This window comes from Labrus mixtus, chromosome 5, assembly GCF_963584025.1.
Source record: "Labrus mixtus chromosome 5, fLabMix1.1, whole genome shotgun sequence".
Classification (NCBI taxonomy): domain Eukaryota; kingdom Metazoa; phylum Chordata; class Actinopteri; order Labriformes; family Labridae; genus Labrus; species Labrus mixtus.
The window spans coordinates 2,058,042-2,080,081 of record NC_083616.1 but is presented as its reverse complement, the minus strand read 5'-3'; the positions used below and the strand labels follow the sequence as shown (position 1 = coordinate 2,080,081).

The 22,040-nt window shown below is 45.4% G+C and overlaps 1 protein-coding gene across 4 annotated transcripts in view; it reads left to right on the top strand.

Annotated features, from left to right (window-relative positions):
- The window catches only part of tet3 (tet methylcytosine dioxygenase 3), a 35,260-nt gene extending 13,659 nt beyond the window's left edge, over nucleotides 1–21,601 (top strand). For 2 of the 4 annotated variants that reach the window (XM_061037297.1, XM_061037295.1), the window contains 9 exons: nucleotides 716–3,662; nucleotides 6,963–7,053; nucleotides 11,171–11,264; nucleotides 12,063–12,271; nucleotides 13,864–14,014; nucleotides 14,108–14,197; nucleotides 15,330–15,467; nucleotides 15,563–15,917; nucleotides 16,547–21,601. In XM_061037297.1, coding sequence (XP_060893280.1) covers nucleotides 764–3,662; nucleotides 6,963–7,053; nucleotides 11,171–11,264; nucleotides 12,063–12,271; nucleotides 13,864–14,014; nucleotides 14,108–14,197; nucleotides 15,330–15,467; nucleotides 15,563–15,917; nucleotides 16,547–18,291 — 5,772 coding nt within the window. In that variant the 5' untranslated portion in view covers nucleotides 716–763 and the 3' untranslated portion in view covers nucleotides 18,292–21,601. Of the gene's footprint in view, nucleotides 1–715; nucleotides 3,663–6,962; nucleotides 7,054–11,170; nucleotides 11,265–12,062; nucleotides 12,272–13,863; nucleotides 14,198–15,329; nucleotides 15,468–15,562; nucleotides 15,918–16,546 lie in introns of all 4 variants that reach the window. The other 2 variants (XM_061037296.1, XM_061037294.1) reach the window with 1 other exon arrangement.
- Nucleotides 21,602–22,040: the final 439 nt, after the last annotated feature.

Here is a 22,040-nt window from a genome sequence, read left to right as displayed (position 1 = left end):
TTGAAAAAACCCAACTAGAGCATTACTAGACTGCACACTTTATAATAATATTGCCCTTGCAGCAGCTCTCTCTGCCTCAGTATGGTCTAAAATCCCGTCCATAACCGATCACCTTATTTTTTGTACGTATCTGTCTGGAGATATTCAGGTAGTTTCATGCTTGCCTTTTAAGGATGACTATTGGCTGAATATTTTCTTGGGTTTTGAGATCATCTCTCTAGTGATGTGTATTTCACCTGCGGCTTGCAAACTATTTTTCATGTTTCTGTAGTATTTGGTTTGATATACCCTCAGTGATTAAGACTTCACAGATGTTCTGTGTTTCTCCCCTCCAGTGGTATTTAATGTCGCCCTTTCTGCCACACATAGACATGTTTTATCTCCATCTGCCTGCTTTGCATAGCCCAACTGACTCGGAGCAGAGGGCCGATTTTTCAACAGTGAAACTCCTTCACATGACCTGTGACACTCCACTGATACTATAATTAATTTAGTCTTCCCTTGCTCAACTGACCTGGGATTCTATATGTGTAATAAATGTGTAAGAGCTGAATTGGAAACCTTGGTTATGAGCTCAGAAGAAGAGAATGGCGTCTGATATTATTGTGTAATATTTGGGTACTCTGTACGATGTGTGACGTTGATTTGCTCATCAGTCCTGGATTCATGGGATTCTTGTTACCTCACTAACCTCCCTCCCCTGTTTGTCTTTCAGACTGTTCGTGAAGTCGCTTCAGTGGATGGCCCCAGAAGTGGTGGCCAGATGGAAATTGGGTCACATGACCGCCTCCAGGAAGGCGCGCTGAGCCTGGAACTGGCCAATGGGCTGAATCCCTACCCTAACAATGAAGACACCTCTATGGAAACAGAACAACACAGGGCTGGAAGCGTGCCCCCAAGACAGTGGGTGTCAGGACATGGCAAGGTCAGTGACACCCCACAACAACAGCAACCATGTTGGAGCGGCAGCAGTAGTACAACCACTGGTGAGCCTGGCCACCACGCAAACATGGAGGACGCCCACAATCTGGTGGCTTTCTCTGCTATTGCTGGCTCCTTGCCTCCTTCTTCCTCCTCTTCCTGCCTCGTGAAGCCCAACACGGCCCAGCTTTATGAGAAGTTCACCAAGGAGATGGGTGCTGAAGGAGCTCAGGCCAGAGTCCCATCAGGGGCTCCGAGGAGTAGCTGCCAACCTCCAGAAGACTTGAACACCCTACAAACAGCACTGAGCCAAGCCAAACATGGACACAAGCCCCCTAACTGCAACTGTGATGGGCCTGACTGTCCAGACTATCTCGAGTGGCTGGAGAAGAAGATCAAGTTGGCGACCAACGAGGATCAAGGCGCCTGCAAGACTGTTGACGCACCTCCGCATTTACAGCCCCATCCACTTAAACCCCATTTGCAACATCGCCCTCAGCCCTACCCCCAAGTGAATGGTGGCCATCATTTTTCTACATCATTCTCCCAGCATCAAGGCCCTCATACAAACCAAGTGCCCGGCTCCAGACCCCCAATTCCCTGTTCTCCCCAGGTGCTCTCTATAGCCAAGGAAAAGAACGTCAGTCTGCAGACCGCCATCGCCATAGAAGCCCTGACTCAGTTATCTGCTACTGGTCCACAAGCTGCCAGTTCTCCAAGTCAATCCCCGTACAACAGTAACCTCCATCACCACCAACACACTCACAGCCTCCACTCTCAGCCCCCCAATGGCACTAGCTTGATCTCATCCTCCCCCGGCCCTCATTCATCTTCTTCCCGGTCTCAATCCGTCCCTCCAGGACTACACACTAGCCTGCCGGCCTCAATGTCCTATGAGCATCACAGGCCCCAATCCCAGGGCCAGCCGCCTCATGTTACCCCTCTCTCATCTTCTACCTCTCCCTTCCCAAGTCAGGGAAAACATCCAGTCTTCAACCCTAATCCCCAGCAGTGGCAGCAGGGCTCAGGCAGAGGGTCTGAACAGAAGAACCAATGGATGTGTGTGAAGTCTGAGCCTCATTCCAACTTTGCAGCTTCACCTCAGAGTAACTCAGACCCCATGTCCGAGCTCAAACAGCTGCTCGGTGACACCAGTGGCAAATTCAGCAATGCTTTCAAGGTTCCAGTCACGCAGCAGCTCAGATTGAGCCAGAATGGTGGAATCCAGTCCCAGGACAACCCAGCATTGGCCAAGATAAAACAAGAGCCAGACTCTGGTGAGCACTATAATCACACTGCCTCCATGGGACATTACGGCATGGCTAATTGTCAGCAGCAGAGTCAGCACTATCCTGGCACTCCCCTGTCTCCTGGCCAGGCAGCCATCAGCCACTCCACTCAGGCAGCTCTGCAACAGCATCTTCACTACAAGAGAAACCTCTTCTCTAACCACTCCCCTGGCTTAGGATCGCCGGGCCCTCGTGCACCTATGGCGTGCCAAAACTTGAAGAAGTGGTGGCCACAGATGGAGGCAGAAGGTTTGCCACATCTGGCCATCAAACAGGAACCTAAGGAGCCCAAGAAGAAAAAAAGCAGCCAAGCGTCCCCTGTCATAAAAGCTATGAGTGGCATGGTTTCATTCCCTCCCATGCCCAAACCCAAACAGATAATCATTAAAAAGACCAAGCAGAAAGCCTCGTTGCCAACCTTCCTGCCTCAGACTCAGATTTCAGTACAAAAAACGCCCGTCTACATGATGGACAGAGCCCCAGCCCTGACCAGCCTGCCACCAGGTTGTCCCCCCTCTCTGCCCCTCTACAGTAACTCCACTCAGGCTGCTGCTGCAGGCCTCCCTGCCCCAGCCCAAACTCAGGTATCTCTCTCCAACTCCTCAATGACTCCCTCTTCCTTCGTCTCCTCCTTGTCAGAAAACACTCCGGCCCTCATGGGCCGTCTGCCCCCACCTGGGGCCCCTGTATCCCATGCAGAGTCAGAGGAAACAGGCAACCAGGCCTCAAGTAACACCAGCACCACCACACCTCTGACCTCCACATCTCCATCTAGCACGTCACAATTACAGAGTCTCACCAACATAGACCCGAAGTATGAAGAACTGATCCGCCAGTTTGAGGCTGAATTTGGGGACTCGGCCCCGGATGCACTTGCCAGTCAGCCCATGGAGGGGACTGCTACAGCCCCTCAGCGGGGGAGCCAGTCCCAGGCCATTCCTCAAAACCTCAGTACTACATCAATACCCAAATCCCAGTCAGATTCTTTATTTCCTACCACTCAAGCCAGCTCCACAAATCATCAAAATGATCATGAGATGAAAGCTATTAAGGATGAGACAGCGACTCCAATGGAAGAAACCTTAAACCAGGCATCCACTGAAAGCACATATGAGAAACGGCACGAGGGTACCCAACAAGTCCCTCTGGCTCAGGGTAACATTCTGGAGAAGCAGCAGCAGCAGCAGCCGAGTGTGTTAGAGGATATGTTCAGCATGCCAGGATCTCCGTTGTCTAAACGCATGAAGATTGAAGCCTCTGGGGATATAGCAGTACTCTCCACCACATGCTATTCTGAAGAGGACACGCCGACTAAGGACAGTCTGCCTTCCTCTCCGTCTCTCAAAGGCTTCCTGGAGTCTCCTCTACGCTATCTAGACAGCCCCACCAAGACGTTACTGGATACACCGTCCAAGGACCTGCAGGCAGAGTTCCCAACCTGCACCTGTGTGGGTAAGTCAAAGTGTCACAGTTCGGTGACAATTTGGTGACTGTCCATCGACATGAAGATTTCTTGGACATGATTAATTATGCTTTGACAAATAGAAAAACACTCAGAAAAAACTATCCACTCACCTGGGAGTCAAAAAAAACATTTTATTTTCAAGTATCAGAATTTAGTAGTAGAGGTAGAAGCATTCAAAAGTCTGATGGGCTTTGTTAAAGGTGATATATTCTCCTCGTCTTCAACCAATTTAAATAAGTCTCAGAGCTCCTCTAAACGTGTGTGAAGTTTCTTGTTCTAAATCCACTCTGATCCTGTATTTGATCATGTCTATAAACCCCTCTATTTCAGCCCTGCTCAGAACAGGCTGTTTCTGTGTCTGTACCTTTAAATATGTAAATGAGCTGTGTCTGACCACGCCCCCTCTCTGGTAGGGCTTGGGTGTACTCAGGCTTTTCTCGCTCCATGTCCTATTGTTTACGGTGAGAAGGCAGACTCAGAGGGCAGAACAAACACCTAGCTGTGGGAGTGTCACCCACCTGGGGGAGGGGCTACTGCCCTTTGTGATGTCATGAAGGGAAAATCTCCAAACGGCCTGTTTGAGCACACATTTTCTGAAAAGTGGAGCAGACAAAAGATGAAAAGGATGGACTTTTCTCATCATTGGGGGGTTTGTAGACAGACTAGAGACACATATTAGAGTTAGAGAAACATGGTGAAGTGTATTTTAGATAATATGTGACCTTTTTAGACTTTTTCGGAAGAACTATTTTCTAAATCTAAAGATGTTCATGTCTACCTAAGAAGCTAAAGCCATTGTTGTGTCAAGGTATTGACTTTACTGAACTTACTGAACAACGCAGCTCAACTATGAGGTTTTTCAGTCCTCGTCTGATTTAGCATCTATCTGCATGTAAAGTGTGTCTACGAATGTGTGTGTGTGACCGGGTGTGTGGCTGTGACCATCCAGACTGTAACAGTGAGAGGCAGCGAAGGCAGCGACAGTCACAATAGCGGTGGTGGCAGAAGGAGGCTTTTGTGTTAGTTTGGGTCTGGCAGGCAAGCAGGACGTAGCCTTTGTTAGCTAGGAAGAGTTCAGTCCCGTGGTTTGAGGGGCACGCCTGCTCAGGTTATTTGTTTACAGCACAGTAGGTGGTCCTACATTAGAAATCAATAGAAATTACTGTGAGATGAATTTGTAATGGAGGTTTTTACCATTCGATACGCCAACATTATTATCGTTTTAAAGATCTGCTTTTTATTAAAAACAGAAATCTGTCCATGAAAAGATTTCAGTATTTTAGAAACACTGCCTCAGCCTCTGTGTTGAAACACTTTTTTGGCTCGCAGCAATGCATGAATAAAGAGAAGTAACCAGCAGATTACCTCCACTGTTAACTGTAGGGCAATGAGGCTATGAAGGGGTTAACGTTTGGGGAAATCTACCCTTACTGTCCCTAAACAGTGAAATGATTGCACAGCAGGGAGAGAGCAGCTGCAGCCAAACACTTGTTACTAACAGTAACAACAGGCAGACAAACAAGGCTCTTCAGTGGAACTCAGACTTACACACTGCCCCTGTCAACTCCCCATAACAGAACTGCGTTGGAATGAGACTCCCAACACACACACACACACACACACACACACACACACACACACACACACACACACACACACACACACACACACACACACAGGCGTAAAGAGTGTGAAACCTTAGTGTGACACACATGCACATTCAACCAGATTACACACAAGAATTTAGTAGGACTCCTCCACTTCCTGCCTCCAGCCACGCCCCGGTGCCTCCCTGCATTAACAGGGAATGTGACCTCATGTTGCCTCTGAACCAGAGATACACTCACCACTGGGTGTGTGTGTCCACATCTTATGTCATTAGCTGATAGCGTAGAGCATTACCATTCAGAGCATTTTGCTAATGTTGTGATCCAGAGGGACTGTTACTCCAAGACAAAGCAGCATGGTGTACAGAAGAAGCCATGAAAAATATCTTCAAAACAATCCAGTTTGAAAATGCAAAGCAAGCTGTCTCGCTGAGCCAGGCAATGCAAAGTTCATTACACACTGTACAGAGCACTGTAGTCATGTGACAGGCATGTTAAGGACAAAGATCAAACACACTTAAAATAAGGTCGTTGTGAGGGTACGTGAGTTCATGTTCGTGTGTGTGTGTGTGTGTGTGTGTGTGTGTGTGTGTGTGTGTGTGTGTGTGTCTAGCAATGAGTAAAACATTCTCACGCTGTTCAAATGATGACTTGGCTCAAGCTTCAAAAAGGATGTTTGTCTTTACTGATCAAAGGGTAGAACTGAAAAAATAAAAAGTCCAATGAGATATTTACTCTGTTTAAATTTTCCAACAACCTTCAGCTTCAAGCGGTACTCTATCCCGATACTAGCAAGTTATGTTCTGAGGGAGAGACAGTCTTTATTTAAAGGTCCAGAAATGATAAAGTGACTTTACTATATGATCAGACATTAAGGAAACATGCTATGTTGAAGTTCTGTCTTCTCTGACAACAATACAGCAGCCAGTATGTCCTCCTTCTAACTTTAGATTCTGGTCCTGAATGCTCTGGATTTGTTTGGACCAGAGAAGGTAGGCGCTTTTAAGACACCCCCACACGGCCGTTTTGGACGCCCCTCAGTTTACCAGATATGAGAGCAGTTATCAGGTCAACAGGTGTTGCAGTGATGGAAGCGGGCAAGAGAAGTGATTCAGATAGAAGTGATTGTACTCGACCTAAAAAGCCTCTGCATGTTTCTAATAAGCTCCACGAGCAGAAACGTGCTCAAACTAGGATCAATATTGGAGATGTTTTTGAAAAATGGAGAGAGGTTAGAACACAGAAAGATTTACAGACCCATACAGAGCTGGATAAACACTGAAGCTGCTGAACAATGATCTTTGATGTGGAAGATTAGTTTCAAACTCTTCTGTGCCAATGTTTTATAAAATTCATAAACAGTACATGATACAGTGTCTGTAACAGGGGTCCCTGCTTCTGTCATGTTGCATAAAAACCAGTCTTGAGACCAAGATCAATTTTGAGTGCTACAACACTAAAGTGTAGATTTTATACTATGAGTTTGAAATACATAAAAACAAGATTTAATAATAATAATATTAAGATCTGATGTTTTCATATCGGAGTAAATAAACGACCACACCACATAAAATCACATCATTAGAATCTGTTGAATATGGTTCAAACATTGAGTTTATATTTAAAAACATTTTCAGGTGCAGCTATCTCACAATGTCCTGTCTGTTGTTTTTTTTCTAGAACAAATCCTGGAGAAGGATGAAGGGCCTTACTACAACCACCTGGGATCTGGACCTACAGTGGCCTCCATACGAGACCTGATGGAGACAAGGTGAGCCTTATGTCTTCTCTTCTCTCTCTCTCTCTCTCTTCCTCCTACATGCGCTCCCTCCCCCTCCTCTCTCTCCCCCTCCTCTCTCTCTCCTCCTCCTGTCTCTCTCTCTCTCTCCCTCTCCCTCTCTCTCTCTCCCTCTCTCTCTCTCTCTCTCTCCCTCCCCCCCTCTCTCTCTTTCTCCCTCATCCTCTCTCTCTCCTCCTCCTGTCTCTCTCTCGCTCTCTCTCCCCCCTCCTCCTCACTGTGTGTCCTCAGGGAATCTGTGACCCAGAATCCAGTAGGAGGAACAGGAAGTACGAGCATCATCAGCATATCAGAGGCAGAGCAGGAGGCTTATGAGTACAGGCAGACGATAGCTGAGAGTGAAAGGATTTATTGTAGGAAGGACAAACAAATAGATGATGGGATGATGACACAAGATGACAACGGAGGGTGGGAAGGAAGATAGAAATACACGTTTTAGAAGAACGTGTGATAGAAACTGGGCACTAAAATCAAGTCAATTTGTTTATACTATTTATAGACATGGCTGGTTTGCAGTTCTTGTCCCTCGTTAGGCTTTTAGGTGCGCCGAATGCAAACAAATAGTTTGGCTAGCAGGCTAGCTAGCTGTCAGCAAATGTACTAATAACTTTGATATGATGCAGTTAATGTAATTTATGTATTCAACAACATAAACTGTAACTTAGTACAACACGAGTATTAACAGAATGAACACGAAAAACAACGACTAAAGTTACATTTAGGAGGAAGAGGTATCATTGGCAATGCATTGTGGGATGTGTAGTTCATTGACTCCGGAAGAAACATTAAGTACACAGTCTTGTACCTTAGTCTTTTTCTACGTTTTAACGCTTTATTGTATATATTTTACAGTCAGTATTGGAGTAGCTGGTTGTCATGGTTACAGGCTTAAATCTCTTGATATAAGGAATTTGTGAAACGTCAATGGAGGATTTGAATGGTGAAAATTACTTCAGGAACCAGAGGAGCCAAAAAAGTGGGCGGTCACTGTTGAGCTCGATAGGTTAACTAATAGTTTACCCTCCTAATTACTAAATTTAGCAAAGCATATTAAGATCATAATTGATGTTTAACAGCGTCCTAACTCACTATCAGTAAGCAGTAATAAGGAGGGCAAGCTCTTAGTTAATGACCTGTTAACTACAACAAGTTACTAATAAGTGCTTAACAATAACTAATAAGCAGCCAGTATGCTACTAATTAGCATGCTAATTCGCAACTACTTACTGTAATTAGGTCCTCAGCTCACAACATGTACATGACTCACTGGACAGCCGAACCAAAACAATGTAATGCTTGTGTTTGGTATTTATTCAGTGCAGCTTCACATCTGAACTTTATAAAATAAAGTGCTGATTTGTGGTGCTTGTAGCCGAGTGATTTGAGCGTGTGCCACATGTACGGAGGCTAGAGTCCTCCAGGTGGGCAGACCGAGTTTGGCTCCTTTCCCACATGTCATTCCCAACTCTCTCATTCTCTCGCCCCGATTTCTATCTCTATCCACTGACCTATTATGTCTAAAGAAAGACCCAAAATAAACCTTAAAATATTGCAAGAGCAATGTGCACGATGTTGTGAATTTCTAAAACCAGATCATATTATTTGCTAAGCTTTATATTTCCAGGACTGATCTTCCATCATTGTCCACCCATCAGGCGGTTACTCAATGAGGATCTGTAGACAAAGGGCCAAACTGGTCATTAGTCTGAGGAAAGCTCTGGCTGACTGAGCGGGGATGTTGCACCTCCGCTCTTTGTGGTTGGAGAGATGATGTAAGAGTTAAGTCCTCAATGTCTCTGGATGACCTTTGACCCAACTCTGACCCGGACAGGCCACCCCTGTGGTGATAGAGGCTCCTCCCCTTCCCACTCTCTCTCCACCTCTGGCCGATTCCTTTTCAGACGGGGCCCTTTGTTTTCACTGTCACGCGGGATCTGCTCAGAGCTGACCTTTTTACAATGGCAGGTGTCAGGCAGGCAGGAGACCTGATATGAACCGTGAGCCGACATCTGACAAGTCCCACTGACCTGTCCCCAGATCAATGCAACCTCCGACCCCCCCATTCTGCTCTCATGCACCCCACCACTCTCCAACAAACCTGCATGTAGAAGCTTGAGGGAAAAAACAACCAGACCTTGTGGACGTTTTTGAGGATGTTTCACCTCTCACATGAACCAATTCTCTCCAGCGTGTTAGAGTAAAAACCGTTCAGATGAGAAGTGAATCGCTGCAAGAACTTCAAGAGTCCAGTTGCCTTTTTGGATCACGCCTTGAACGATTATGACCTCGGGACGAGGGATCACGAGAACCCTCATAGACAATAGTCCTTCTGAAATACACACCCGGACCATTAGAGCTGGAGATGCACAGATGGGGAAAAATCAGGGCAGATTGCAATATGTGCTGTTTCTTTTCATAGCGTCTTGGTAACTCTTTGCATCTTGTTTTCAAAAGTGCCAAGATATTTTAGGTATTCAAATAGTTGCTAGTCCCTCCTCTTGCAATGTCACTGGTGCATGTCTTACAAACTGCATGACTCCAAAGACACTGTGCACATTTTCTTTATCTGACCATCCAAACCAATGAGTTAGTCCAACAGGCGACCTCTTCTGCCTCCTCTCTGAAGCAGCAGTTGGGCGCACTAGCTTGCCAGCATTAAATTGATGCAACACAACAGATACACATGAGCTACTGATATCGATGCATGCCTCATTCTTTGCACACTGGTCGATGTTTGTCAACAGGCCTGATATGGACCAGTACCAGTGTTCGGCTGATGCATCGTTGTGTCTCTCTAATTAGGACTACAAGAAGAAAAAAATATCTCCAAACACTCCATGATCTGCCAAAGCAGGTGTTTACAGACACTTACAAACAAAACACCCAAAACAAATAGGAATGTGTGTACTCAACATAAGCCTGTGCATGCACCTGTGGACGCAAAACAGCAGCTCGTATAACCGAGACAGGACCCTCTCGCTGGCATTATGTAGAGGATAGTGGGATCCTGTTTACTCTACCATGATTGTGAGAATCTCAGCAGAGCCTTGTGAACACTTCTCACCAGCCAGTGCTGCTGATGTGGCTCTGTCTTTGTCCAAGTTGCCTCAAGAGTAAATAGCAAACATGAACTCCTGTGGGCACAGAGCTGGAAACGGCAAATGTATTTAGTTGGCTTAAGACATGCTCACCTTTAATGAGGTCAGTTATGACCAAAAAAGGAAGTCATGGACTTATTTCTGAGCTGTTCTGTTGTTACATTTCTGATGCACCAAGCTAGCGGTGTCTCTTTTTCATTAGTCCTGTGTTTCCAGAAGTTTTTGTAATGTGGAACCATTTGACACCAGTCGACCATTTGGTCATCTGAGCGGGTTTGATCTGAGCCTTTGGATCGTTGAGATCAGTAAAATAGTATTTTCCACGTGGTTGTCCTGTTGTTTGTAATGTTGAATGTAATACATTTAAACAGAGCCTACATATTCATGTTGTTTCTAATGTTTTAGGATAGTGAATATACATACAGAGAGCGCACGTCTGACTGGCTGTCAGGCGTAGTCTGGATGATGTAAAATAAGATAATCATTAATGGATCCCTAAAGGGGGAACTCAAGTGTTGCAGCAGTAAAAAGACTAGAAGACGAGTGTGAAATAAAAGTAAGAAGAGAAAGGAATAAACAGAAATTAAAGTACAATGTATGCTGAACTATTAAAGGAGCAGTATGTAACTCTGACACCTAGTGTTTAAAATGGGTACTGCAGTCTAAAGGACATACTGGCTGCTGCATTGTTGTCAGAGAAGCCAGCACTTCAACATAGCATGTTTCCTTAATGTCTGATCAGATAGTAAGATACCTTTATCATTTCACTCTCTACACATCTTACTGATTGGACCTTTAAATAAACTATACACCCATTAACTGCCAAAAACACATGAGGCCCAAAAGAACGTTGCAGAGTTTGAGCAGTCAATCTTCTTCTGGTGCTCGTTCTTTGAGTCCACCCACATCAGTGCTACCTGATTGGAGGATAAACTTTTCTGTTAAAGTGGATGGACCTGCAAGAGCTAAACTGTGTTTTCCTCCCTCTGCAGGTACGGAGAGAAAGGGGACGCCATCCGGATTGAGAAGGTGGTGTACACAGGCAGAGAGGGGAAGAGCTCCCGAGGATGTCCTATCGCTAAGTGGGTAAGTGGTATCACATTGCATCACATCTTCTGCCATGTGGGTCGAGTTTTTTTAAAGAGCCTTACAGTCGATACTTTTACATTTAAGTGACGGCATGGAGATAAAGAACACAATCACTGAGGTGATTTACTGCAGAAAATAAACATGACAAAAGCTACAGCGAATCAGCAACGGATTCTTGCAGTGTGTGTGTGTGTGTGTGTGTGTGTGTGTGTGTGTGTGTGTGTGTGTGTGTGTGTGTGTGTGTGTGTGTGTGTTTAATGAGGGGTCTTGGGAAGAGTCCTGGCTGTGTTTGTCCTGCACAGTGAGCAAATCAGTTGGAGGTCTAAACAACTGCCCCGTCACCCCTGCAGGGGGTGTGTGTGAATGCATGCATGTGTGTTGGAGATAGTTAATAAAAGTGAAAGAGGTCGGGGCTTTCACATATCACATTTAATTTTTCTGTTCTGGGAGAAAACGATTGTGAGGAATCAGATATCGAGATATAAGACCGTTCCTGGTGACTAGTATGACTCTCCAGCTCATTAAATATGAAATAAAGCTTCATTTAAAGATTGGTATCAGGTCAACACATTTCAGTAATGGTTTAAATGACATCACAACAATTCCCTGTATGACACAGTCTAGATGTGTCTGATCTCTAGAGAACAGATAACACATGCTGTAAACACAGAATGGATCAGAACTTCTTCGATCGATCAGCGATTGGGGAATTTATAGGTTGAAGTGGAGTTTCAATGCCGGACCTCTCCTACATGAGATAAACGTCAAATAACGCTGAGCTTGCTCTTCCGTCAGGTGATCCGTCGTAGCGGCGAGAAAGAGAAGCTGCTGTGTCTGGTGCGGCATCGCGCCGGCCACCACTGTGCCAACGCTGTCATCATCATCCTCATCATGGCCTGGGAGGGCGTTCCCAAGCCCCTGGCCGACAAGCTGTACCGGGAGCTCAGCGACACCCTCACCAAATTTGGCAACCCCACCAGCCGACGCTGCGGCCTCAATGATGAGTGAGTATCTGATGACGCTGGTTTTCTCACCAACAGGTTTATGGACGATTTTTAAATCTTACACACCAGATGATTCAGCCAGAGACAACACAAATAACCCTCTTGTTTTAAAAAGTTTCACTCCTGATTCCTTTTGGACAACAGGTGATCCACATGGCGTCAAGCATTTTCCCTTTTCTCACTTCTAGACAGAAATCAGAGTCATAACTGTGATCAACCTAAATGTTTATGTTTTTAACTTTCAAAATTAAAAGCGCAGTTTTGCTGAAAAAACTCCCTTTTGTTACTTGTTAACCTTAACTGGATTACATACAGAAGCTGGAGAAGTAGAGTCGGCTTCTCTGGCGCAACTTCACCGACTATCAAGGTGCATGAAGAGTAAAAGGCTTGAAGAGGTCAAAAAGCTCCAGCAGCACTTTGTAGTATAAAGATCAACTTTATTAGACAGGCGCGTTGTGGCCTTCATGATGAACACATCGGTCGAAAAAAGTTACTTACAAGAGCTGTCATATTAATTTAAATATGAAGTCCCATTATCCATCAATCCATTAGCTATACCGCTTTTCCAGTTTGGGGTCCAGGGGGTGGCCTGAGCTGATTCCAGCTGTCATTGGATGAGAGGCGGGGTTACACCCTGGACTGTTCACCAGCCAATCACAGGGCTGACATGTAGAGACAGACAACCAGCCACACTCACATTCACACAATTTTAGAGTCAGCAGTTAACCTAACGAGCATGTCTTTGGACTGTGGGAGGAAGCCGGAGTACCAGGAGAGAACCCACACATGCACGGGGAGAACATGCAGACTCCACACAGAGAGACTCCTGTCAGACAGGGATTAGAACCAGGAACCTCCTCGCTGTGCGGAAACAGCGCTAACCACTGCACCACCGCGCAGCCCTGAAGAAAAAATATATTCAATCAATCTTTATTTGAAGAGCACCAATTCATAACAAATGTTATCTCAAGACACTTCATTAAAAGAGCAGGTCACCTTACTCTTTTTTTTTTAATTGTATTCACCAAAATATGCATACACACACTCACACAATAACAAAAAAGAGATACAAACAAGAGGGGAACTGTGGTACGATACAGTTTTGCAAGCAGATTTAGACAAAAACAAACAAACAAAACAAAACAAAAGGAAAAGGTTCAGTAAATAAAATGAATGAATTAGAAAGAGGGACAACATAAGTAAATGAGCAAACAGGACAAAGAAAAACATGGGGACAGTATAGTAACAAAATTATGTAAAATAAAAACTGGTGGGATAGGTTGTACACATGGTGACGATTTTTTCTTTGACAGTCACTTCTGCTTGAGTATGCTTGTATGCAGTCAGGGGGTCGTTGTTGGTCTTGTTAGGGGGCCGGGGTGGGACCTGTTCTGTGCACGCTGCATATAAATAACTCGGAGACTAAAAAACATGCTGCTGTGACATTAATGCTAATTTCCTAGTTGGCATTTGCTGTGTTGTTTTATCGCTCTCTGCACAGATAACGAGGTGTACATAATGATGTGAAGCATGCAGGTTTACAAATCGTTCATGTATTAAACTTTGATCCTGCTCACTTTCTCCCCCTGCAGTCGAACCTGTGCATGCCAAGGCAAGGACCCTGACTCCTGTGGTGCTTCCTTCTCCTTCGGCTGCTCCTGGAGTATGTACTTCAACGGCTGCAAGTACGCCCGGAGTAAACTGCCGCGCAAGTTCAGGCTACAAGGAGATCGCCCTGAAGAGGTACACATCACATCGATATCTAACCATTGTTATACCATTGTTAACCACATGTTATTTAAGCTTCCATTTCAATGCTCTTTTCTTCTTCATCAGGAGGACAAACTCAGGGATAACTTCCAGCATCTGGCAACTGAGGTGGCTCCTTTGTACAAGCAACTGGCCCCGCAGGCTTACAGTAACCAGGTTTGTTGTACAATCAACCAATCAGTCATTATTTGTAAAGCGGCCAATTCATAACAAGTGTTATCTGGAGACGCTTTTATTTTTTTATTATTATTTTCTTTATTTTATTGCACTTAAAAAGCAAAACAAAACAAACAAACACAATAGATCAATGGAAAAACAGACAGTACATAATGATTAGTTAATTAACAAAATATACATTTTGAAAGAAATGTGCTGGAGGAGCCAAATAAACCCAGAGGGGCTTGTGTGGCCCTCCTAAAGAAAAACATGTAACACAGAGACATCTTATTGATGTAGTCCAAGCAAAAACAATAAAGCTAACAAGAACACATATTCAATAAGGTGTAAAAGAAAGCAAAACAAGAAAGCGACATCTTAAAGAAGGGGGGAAAAGGGAAATGATTATGATGGTGCATTGGTTAATTGGCCAAGCAGGAAATAAATGGTTTGTTTTTTAAGTTGAGGCTGGTGCTGTTTCTAATATGATTGGGTAAATTGTTCCAACAATGAGGTCCTCTGAATCTGATAGAGAATTGAGAAAAAGATGTCCTGAAAGGGTTACCCTTTCTGAGATATTATTGGTAATATATACATTGGGAAAAGTAAATTTGGTCTGTAGGTTTCTGGGTATAAATAACATGTATGAGCTTTTTTTTGTATTGAGATCAGATATAAATCATTAATATAAATAAGAAAGAGTAAAGGACCAAGGATCGAGCCTTGTGGCAACCCACAAAAGAGCATATGGGATAATATGCAGGAAGGATTTCTCCTTTGTATTCCTCTCGTTCCTGTTGTCCACACTTCCTTGCCGCTGAGGTGGAGGTCTGAGCAGGCCGTGCATGAATGAGGACGCGGTGGTTGTGGGGACGTTTGTGGCGGCTGGGCTTCAGGGACAAGGACAAGGAAATATTTTACTGTTTGAACCTTTAGACAGTGACAAACTGAAGCAGCACCAGCTACACCCGTCATCTTCATAGTCTGCTTTAAGTGAATCTGAAAGTACTCAAATGAGCAGGGACTTAACATGTCGTGTTGAAAAAAATAACATGTGAAGTGCTGCCTTTAAGAAGGGGGCGTATCCCAAATGAATGCATGTAAACAAAGTTATCTCTGTCCTGTTCATCAGTGCCAGTCAGAGGAGAAAGCTCCAGACTGCAGACTCGGCTTGAAGGAAGGACGGCCGTTCTCTGGAGTCACTGCTTGCATGGATTTCTGTGCCCATGCTCATAAGGATCAACACAATCTCTACAACGGCTGCACAGTGGTAAGATAACTTTAAAACTGCGTTCTGTTGTGTCATGTGCTGCTTAAGAACAGTCTTACATTACATGTCCCGCTCCCTTCCCTACGTCCACCCAGGTGTGCACTTTAACTAAGGAAGACAACCGAGCGGTGAAAGGGATCCCTGAGGACGAGCAGCTCCATGTGTTGCCTCTGTACAAGATGTCTGTGACGGACGAGTTCGGCAGCGAGGAGGCCCAGCGCCTCAAGATGCAGACAGGAGCCATTCAGGTGCTGCAGGCTTTCCGCCGTGAGGTGCGCAAGCTGCCCGAACCTGCCAAGTCCTGCAGACAACGCCGCCTGGAGGCCAAGAAGGCGACCTCGGAGAAGAAGAAAAACAAACTCCTGCAGCAGGCGGGTGAGACTCCAGAGAAAACTGTGGTCAAGGCTGAGGTCTGCATCACGGCTTCCCCTCAACCCCAAGGCAATAAAGGTAACTTAATGTTGTGTTGTTTTGAGTCTTAAAACCGATATTATACTTTGACTGTAACCAACACATGTCCCGACTGTTAGGCAAGACAAGTTTATTTATGTCGCACATTTCAACAACAAGGCAATTCAAAGTGCTTCACACAAGACATCAAAAGCATCATGACAGAGGAAAGAAAAGAAACTAAAATTAAAAAATCACTGAAATTATTCAATCTGAAAATATGTTCAAATAAAAATAATTCAAATGAAATTAATTGAAATAAATAAAGTAAAAATATAAAAAGAGTTCAAAGTTACAGTGCAGAGTTAAAGTTTAAAATCTTATTAAAGCTGTTTAATGAAAGGCAGCTGTGAACAGGTGTGTCTTCAACCTGCATTTAAAAGAGCTGAGAGTTTCAGCAGACCTGCAGTTTTCTGGGAGTTTGATCCAGATATAAGGAGCATAGAAACTGAACGCTGCTTCTCCGTTAGGCACATTATTTAAATTATAATCTAAAGTGCCTTTGACTAGAGCCGAAACCCTCAGCTGGTACGTATAAGAACTTTGATAGAAGTCATAAAATATCAAAAAACTGACATGCAGTCGACGTTCACTTTCTAACAACTTTTCCTTTTGTTTCAAACACTCAGCAATTATCAAACAGGAAGTGAAGCCCAACATCAAGAAAGAGCCCTTCAACGGATCAATGGATGGATACCCTGTGCAGGCAGCAGACCCTTTCAACAACATCTATCCACACGCTGCCTACTATGCAAGGGGAGGCCACCCCCCGACCGGCCAGCCCTCTGCACCAGACCCGGTTAACGGTTACCATCACAATCTGCACTATGGCTACTACAACTACCCCCCCAACGCACTTTTCCGCCCTAAGCTAAGGACCTACGAGGGTCGAAATGGCTCTCTGCTTAAAGCCGGCATCAAGGCCGAGCAGGTGGACGTGAAGCCTGATTTTCAGAGCCTTCAGGCTAGACTCGCCCAGTCCTACCCGAGCCACCCAGAGCAAGCCAACCAGCTTAACCACAGCGCTTACACCCAGCCCGCAGACTACAACCAGTCCCGTCCTTCCTCCGTCTCTTCTGAACCCTCCAACAGGGGCACTCCAGTGATCAAGCAGGAACCTATGGACATGCCGGTGTATGAAGGCAGCCAGGCCGGTGCCAACACACCCAGCACTACCCCCCAGCCCTCGGCCTGGCCAGGACACAAGCTCAATGGGAGTATCGTTCCCAACAACTGGGAAGGCCATTTGAACCCCAAACCAAGCCCTGATAGCTCATTGTTGAATCCGGATAAGCAGCAGTTTCACCAGCATCCCCAACAGAGGCAGCCCTCCCCTTACCCCCAGCAATGGACATCGTACCATGGCTCAAACGCCATGATGACCTCACCCATCCCATCGCCCTCACTACAGGTACCTTCCTCTCCGTCTCCGTCCCCTCATCTCCAAGGATCCACACGCTCAATCACCCCACGCCCAAGCACCCCTGGTTGCTCTCACTCAGGCTCAGTCACACCACAGCCAGGCACCCCAGGCCCAGGCACCCCAAGGCACTGGGCCAGTCCCGCTCCCAGTCCCCAGCCGAACGCTTGGGGCATGGGGCCCATGGCGTACAGCCCCGGTTTGAAGCACAGCCATCCCGCAGGAGCCTACCCGGACAAGATCTGGTCCAAGACGGGGGAAAGTCGTTGTTCGACTCCTCTTGGGCTCCAAGAGAAGGCGTGGAAATCTTGCGGGGGTTCAGTGGCAGGCAGTACCCCATCCCCCGCCCCCGAGGGTCGCCTCTTCCCCGACGCCCTGCAGCAGTCGGATCAGGCCTGCTGGAACCCCGGCAGAGCGGAGAGTAACGCTGAGAACCACAAGGGCCGCGAGTTGGACGACGACGAGGTGTGGTCCGACAGCGAGCACAACTTCCTGGATCCTAACATCGGTGGTGTGGCAGTTGCCCCGGCCCACGGCTCCATCCTGATCGAATGTGCGCGTCGGGAACTACACGCCACCACTCCGCTCAAAAAGCCGGACCGCTCCCACCCGACCCGCATCTCCCTGGTCTTCTACCAGCACAAGAACCTCAACCAGCCCGTGCACGGCCTGGCTATTTGGGAGGCCAAGATGAAGCTGCTGGCGGAGCGAGCTCTGCAGAGGCAGCAGGAAGCGGCGCTCCTCGGGCTCTCCCAGGAGGACATCAAGGCCCTCGGCAAGAAGCGCAAGTGGGGGGCTACGCCGGCAGGTGCAAGTCCAGGACCCGGACAATCTAAAGACAAGAGGGAGGGGCCAGTGACGCGATTAGCCCCCACTTTCCATACCAACTCTACGGTTACTGTGTCTCCCTATGCCTTCACCCGCCTCACCGGGCCCTACAGCCACTTTGTCTGAGGTCACACAAACACAGACTGACAGCTACAGGGTGGTGCAGTGGAGGCCCCCGGAGAGAGCGCGGTGAGCAGAGTGAATGTCTCTCAGCCATCCCGCAGTCTGCCGTCTCTCCATCCTGCCCCCCTCCGTAGTCCACTTGGAGGGACGTTTTTATTGTTTTTACCTCATGTCAGGCAGTGGTTTGGGCTTCAAACACACTGCCTGTGGTGCTCTTCCTCTTCTCTTCCCTGGAGAGGAACTCCATTGCTTTTTTTTCTTGTTTATAGAATTTTAATGATTCTTAATTATTGCTATTATCAATATTATTATGATTGCTATTGTTACTGTCAATGTTGTTATTACAGGTATTATAATGAAGACTTGTTTGTTTTTATTATTGCTGTTTTCATTAATGTTATTATTAATGACGTGATTGTTTTTTTTGGTTATATATTTTTTTAAATCAATCAGTCTGCGTCTGTCAGACTCAGACATTTTGCTTTTTTTCCATGTTTGGAAAACGTGTACCCTGTTTTCTGTTTTGATTTGAATTGTTCTTGTCAATCTTCCAGCTGTACTGCGAGGAGGAGCAAACGTCTGTCAGGCCAAACAGCTAAATCAATATTTCAGTAATCATACTGAACGTATAAAAAAAGAGCCTTTTTATTACGCTTAGATATCTATCTCTATATGAACAATATGAAGATATGTATCTTTAATTTTTTAAAGATTTAAGGCCTTCACGAAGGACTAGAACTATTATTTTTTCACCTGGGTACAAAACTAAACCTTCTCCAGTGATCATTGGTTAGACCACTGGTTCTTTAACCTTCTCTGCCGACCCCCCTCACCCCTCAACATGCACCTATATACACTAAAACCCAGCATCAGACCCCCTTTGCAAAACAAACTCCCTCATCTTGGTGGCTATGTGCACGGTGCAGGTCTTCCATATGATGATGGTCTGACTCTTTATCCAAAGCTTGATCCAAAGGTAACTGGACTCGGTTGAAGATCAAGTCTAGGTGCCTTTGGGTCAAGTCCCTGCTGCACCCCTGCAACATAAACCCCCAGTTTGGGAACTCCTGGACTTCACCAGAAGCTCTGCTGTCTAACACACCAAAGACAGACTCACTGTACTGAAACACCCTTTTTTAAAAATCATTCTCTTTTGTCTCGAACTCACAAAAACTGTAATTTCAGATTTTTTTCCAATCGCCGATATTGAGTATAAGATACAGGTTTACTGTTCCCTTTTTAAATGGTAGGAGGAAACACAAGAGCAGACATTTGATTCTACTTTCCTGTATTTCTGTGAGTGAAGGCCGAAACTGAACTTTTTAGTCATAAACAAATCATCAAGCTCCATCAGATATGAATATGATGCCCGGTGAGAAACTAATTGTTATTGTCCTTTACTTGATACTGGGAGAAACTAATGCTGCTGTTCTGGTCGTAAGATGATGCTCCTTCTCTGATTCTGTGCACCCCCTCTCCTCCTCCCCCCCACCCACACACACACAGCTTTCGACTGGTGCTCAACTTCCAGCCCTGAATGATTCTCATTCTGCTTCTCTTCATGGCACTTGATGCTGAACTTCGGTGCTTTAACTCTTTAAATCTGACTCAACTAGCATTTGCGTATATGTCTTTGTTTTGACCGGGAGTGAGTACCAGATGGTGATGATTGGAGCTGGACATTTCTCATGCAAAGAAGAGTATAATAAATTGCCATATAGATACTCGTCTTTGCCATGTATTCTCTATTTCTTAAAGTGCACACATCTGGTACTTATCAGAGGTTCAAACAAATGATACTGTCTGCAAATGTCATTTGACCTAGATCTGCAAATACCACACAGAAATGAAAAAACATGGCAACTTAACCTTCCTTTAACGTTCAAGTAGAGGTGAGCATTTTCCAAATGTGAACTCTAGAGGGCAGCAGAGACTTGGATTCCACTCTGAAGCCAGTAGAGCCTCGCCTTGCTGTTTTAACCATCCACGGCCAGCAGAGGGGGGTATCAGACCCTGTTTGCTGACCAGTGATGTGCAAGGCCGTGGTTTATCCTCGTCTGTGTGAGCGTAGTCTGGAGATGCTTTTGGGAAGCCTTGGTTAAAAAGGCAAAGGAAACAGTGTTAGGACAGCGGTGCTTTTGGTGCTCCTACACAAACTCTGGTGCTGTCCTTTTTACACTTGATAACCAGTGAAGGGCCCGCCTCTTCCTCTGCATGGTGCTGTCATCTTCAAGCAGAGCGGGGCTGGGGCGCCTTGACCCCAGAGAGCCAGCCAGCCTGTAAGCGGCTGCCCTGTGGGTACAAAGCTAAGTCCTTGGACTTGAGAACTGGTTAGGTGTTTATGCATTTTTATTTTTATTTTTTTAAATGACAAATGCATTCAGCCTCAAAGACACACTGTCGAGGTAATGAAAGCACAGTCACTGAAACCATTTCAACCCATTCAGAAAAAAACTAAAAGTACTGAGAGTTGAGGGCAAACTTTGGGAAATGACGGATTCTGGGAGTTAGCGCCAAATTCAGATGGATCTCTCACTTTGTGTGTATGTGTGTGAAAGTGTGTGTGTGTGTGTGTGTATGTGTGTGAAAGTGTGTGTGTGTGTGTGTGTGTGTGTGTGTGTGTGTGTGTGTGTGTGTGAGAAAGAGAAGAGCCAAAGAGAGAGACTATTTGATAGCCTGGTTAAATCTTCATTTTCACCCCATCAACTAGACGACTATTTGACTCAAATGGTTTCATGGTTTGAAGCGTTGAAAATGAAAAGTGAGTAACTCCCAGATCTGGACGCAGGCTCCCTCCTTTGATACCGGGTGGTTGTTAGGGTTTGGGGTCATGACCCCTGGTCGTCTGTGAAAGACCCTGCTACCTCTCCCCCGGGGGGGGGTCTCCAGCTCTCTACCTCACGCTGTAGAGACACTGGTCACAATCACAACTTGCTACTGAGGGCGGAGAATCAACACATATTATGTCCCTTTGTGTGCTCAAGATCACCACACTCATTTGAACCTGTTCTCTTTTTGTTTTTTTTGTTTTTTTACTCTTATTTATTACTACATGGTGATGATGATGATGATGATGATGATGATTGTCTTTGATGTTTGGTTTTTTTTCATCTTTTTTATATAGCTAATACAAATTGTACATAGAGAAGAAAAGATTTATAAAAGCACTTTTAATCTTGATTTTAATGACAAAAAGAAAGAGCCGATTATTGACAACTTGAAGCTTAAGGGTTTTTTATTTTGTTTGTTTGTTTTTTTATTTTCTCACGAGAGAGATAAGAAATGTAAATATTAAAATATTTAGGTAAGATTATTTAACTTGGTGAGGATAGTAACTAAACCGTGAATGACAATGGGGTATTTTGAAGTCTTTGACGACCCTCGACGACAGTCACCAACACTTGGGTCTCCACGTGTTGTGTGTACTTTGTGTGCTTAGTTACACTGCTGTTTTCGCTTTTATTGAGTACTGTAGCCCTTGACAGCATGTAACTGACCTGTCACTTTCTAACAACACATTCGTTTGCCCGGTTATGTAACATGAAGCTAACTCAACCTGTCACCCTGACCCCTGACCCCTGAACCCTGTATCTAACACCGTATGAATTTTACAGTTTGAGATTTTCTACTAGACAGCCATGAAGTTTCTGACTTTTTTCAAAGGCGGTTAAATCAACCTGGTTCTGTTGTACTCCAGCACGGTGAACAAAGGGACACATGTAGAAGGAGCATGTGCTGCTTGTTGCTTAAAG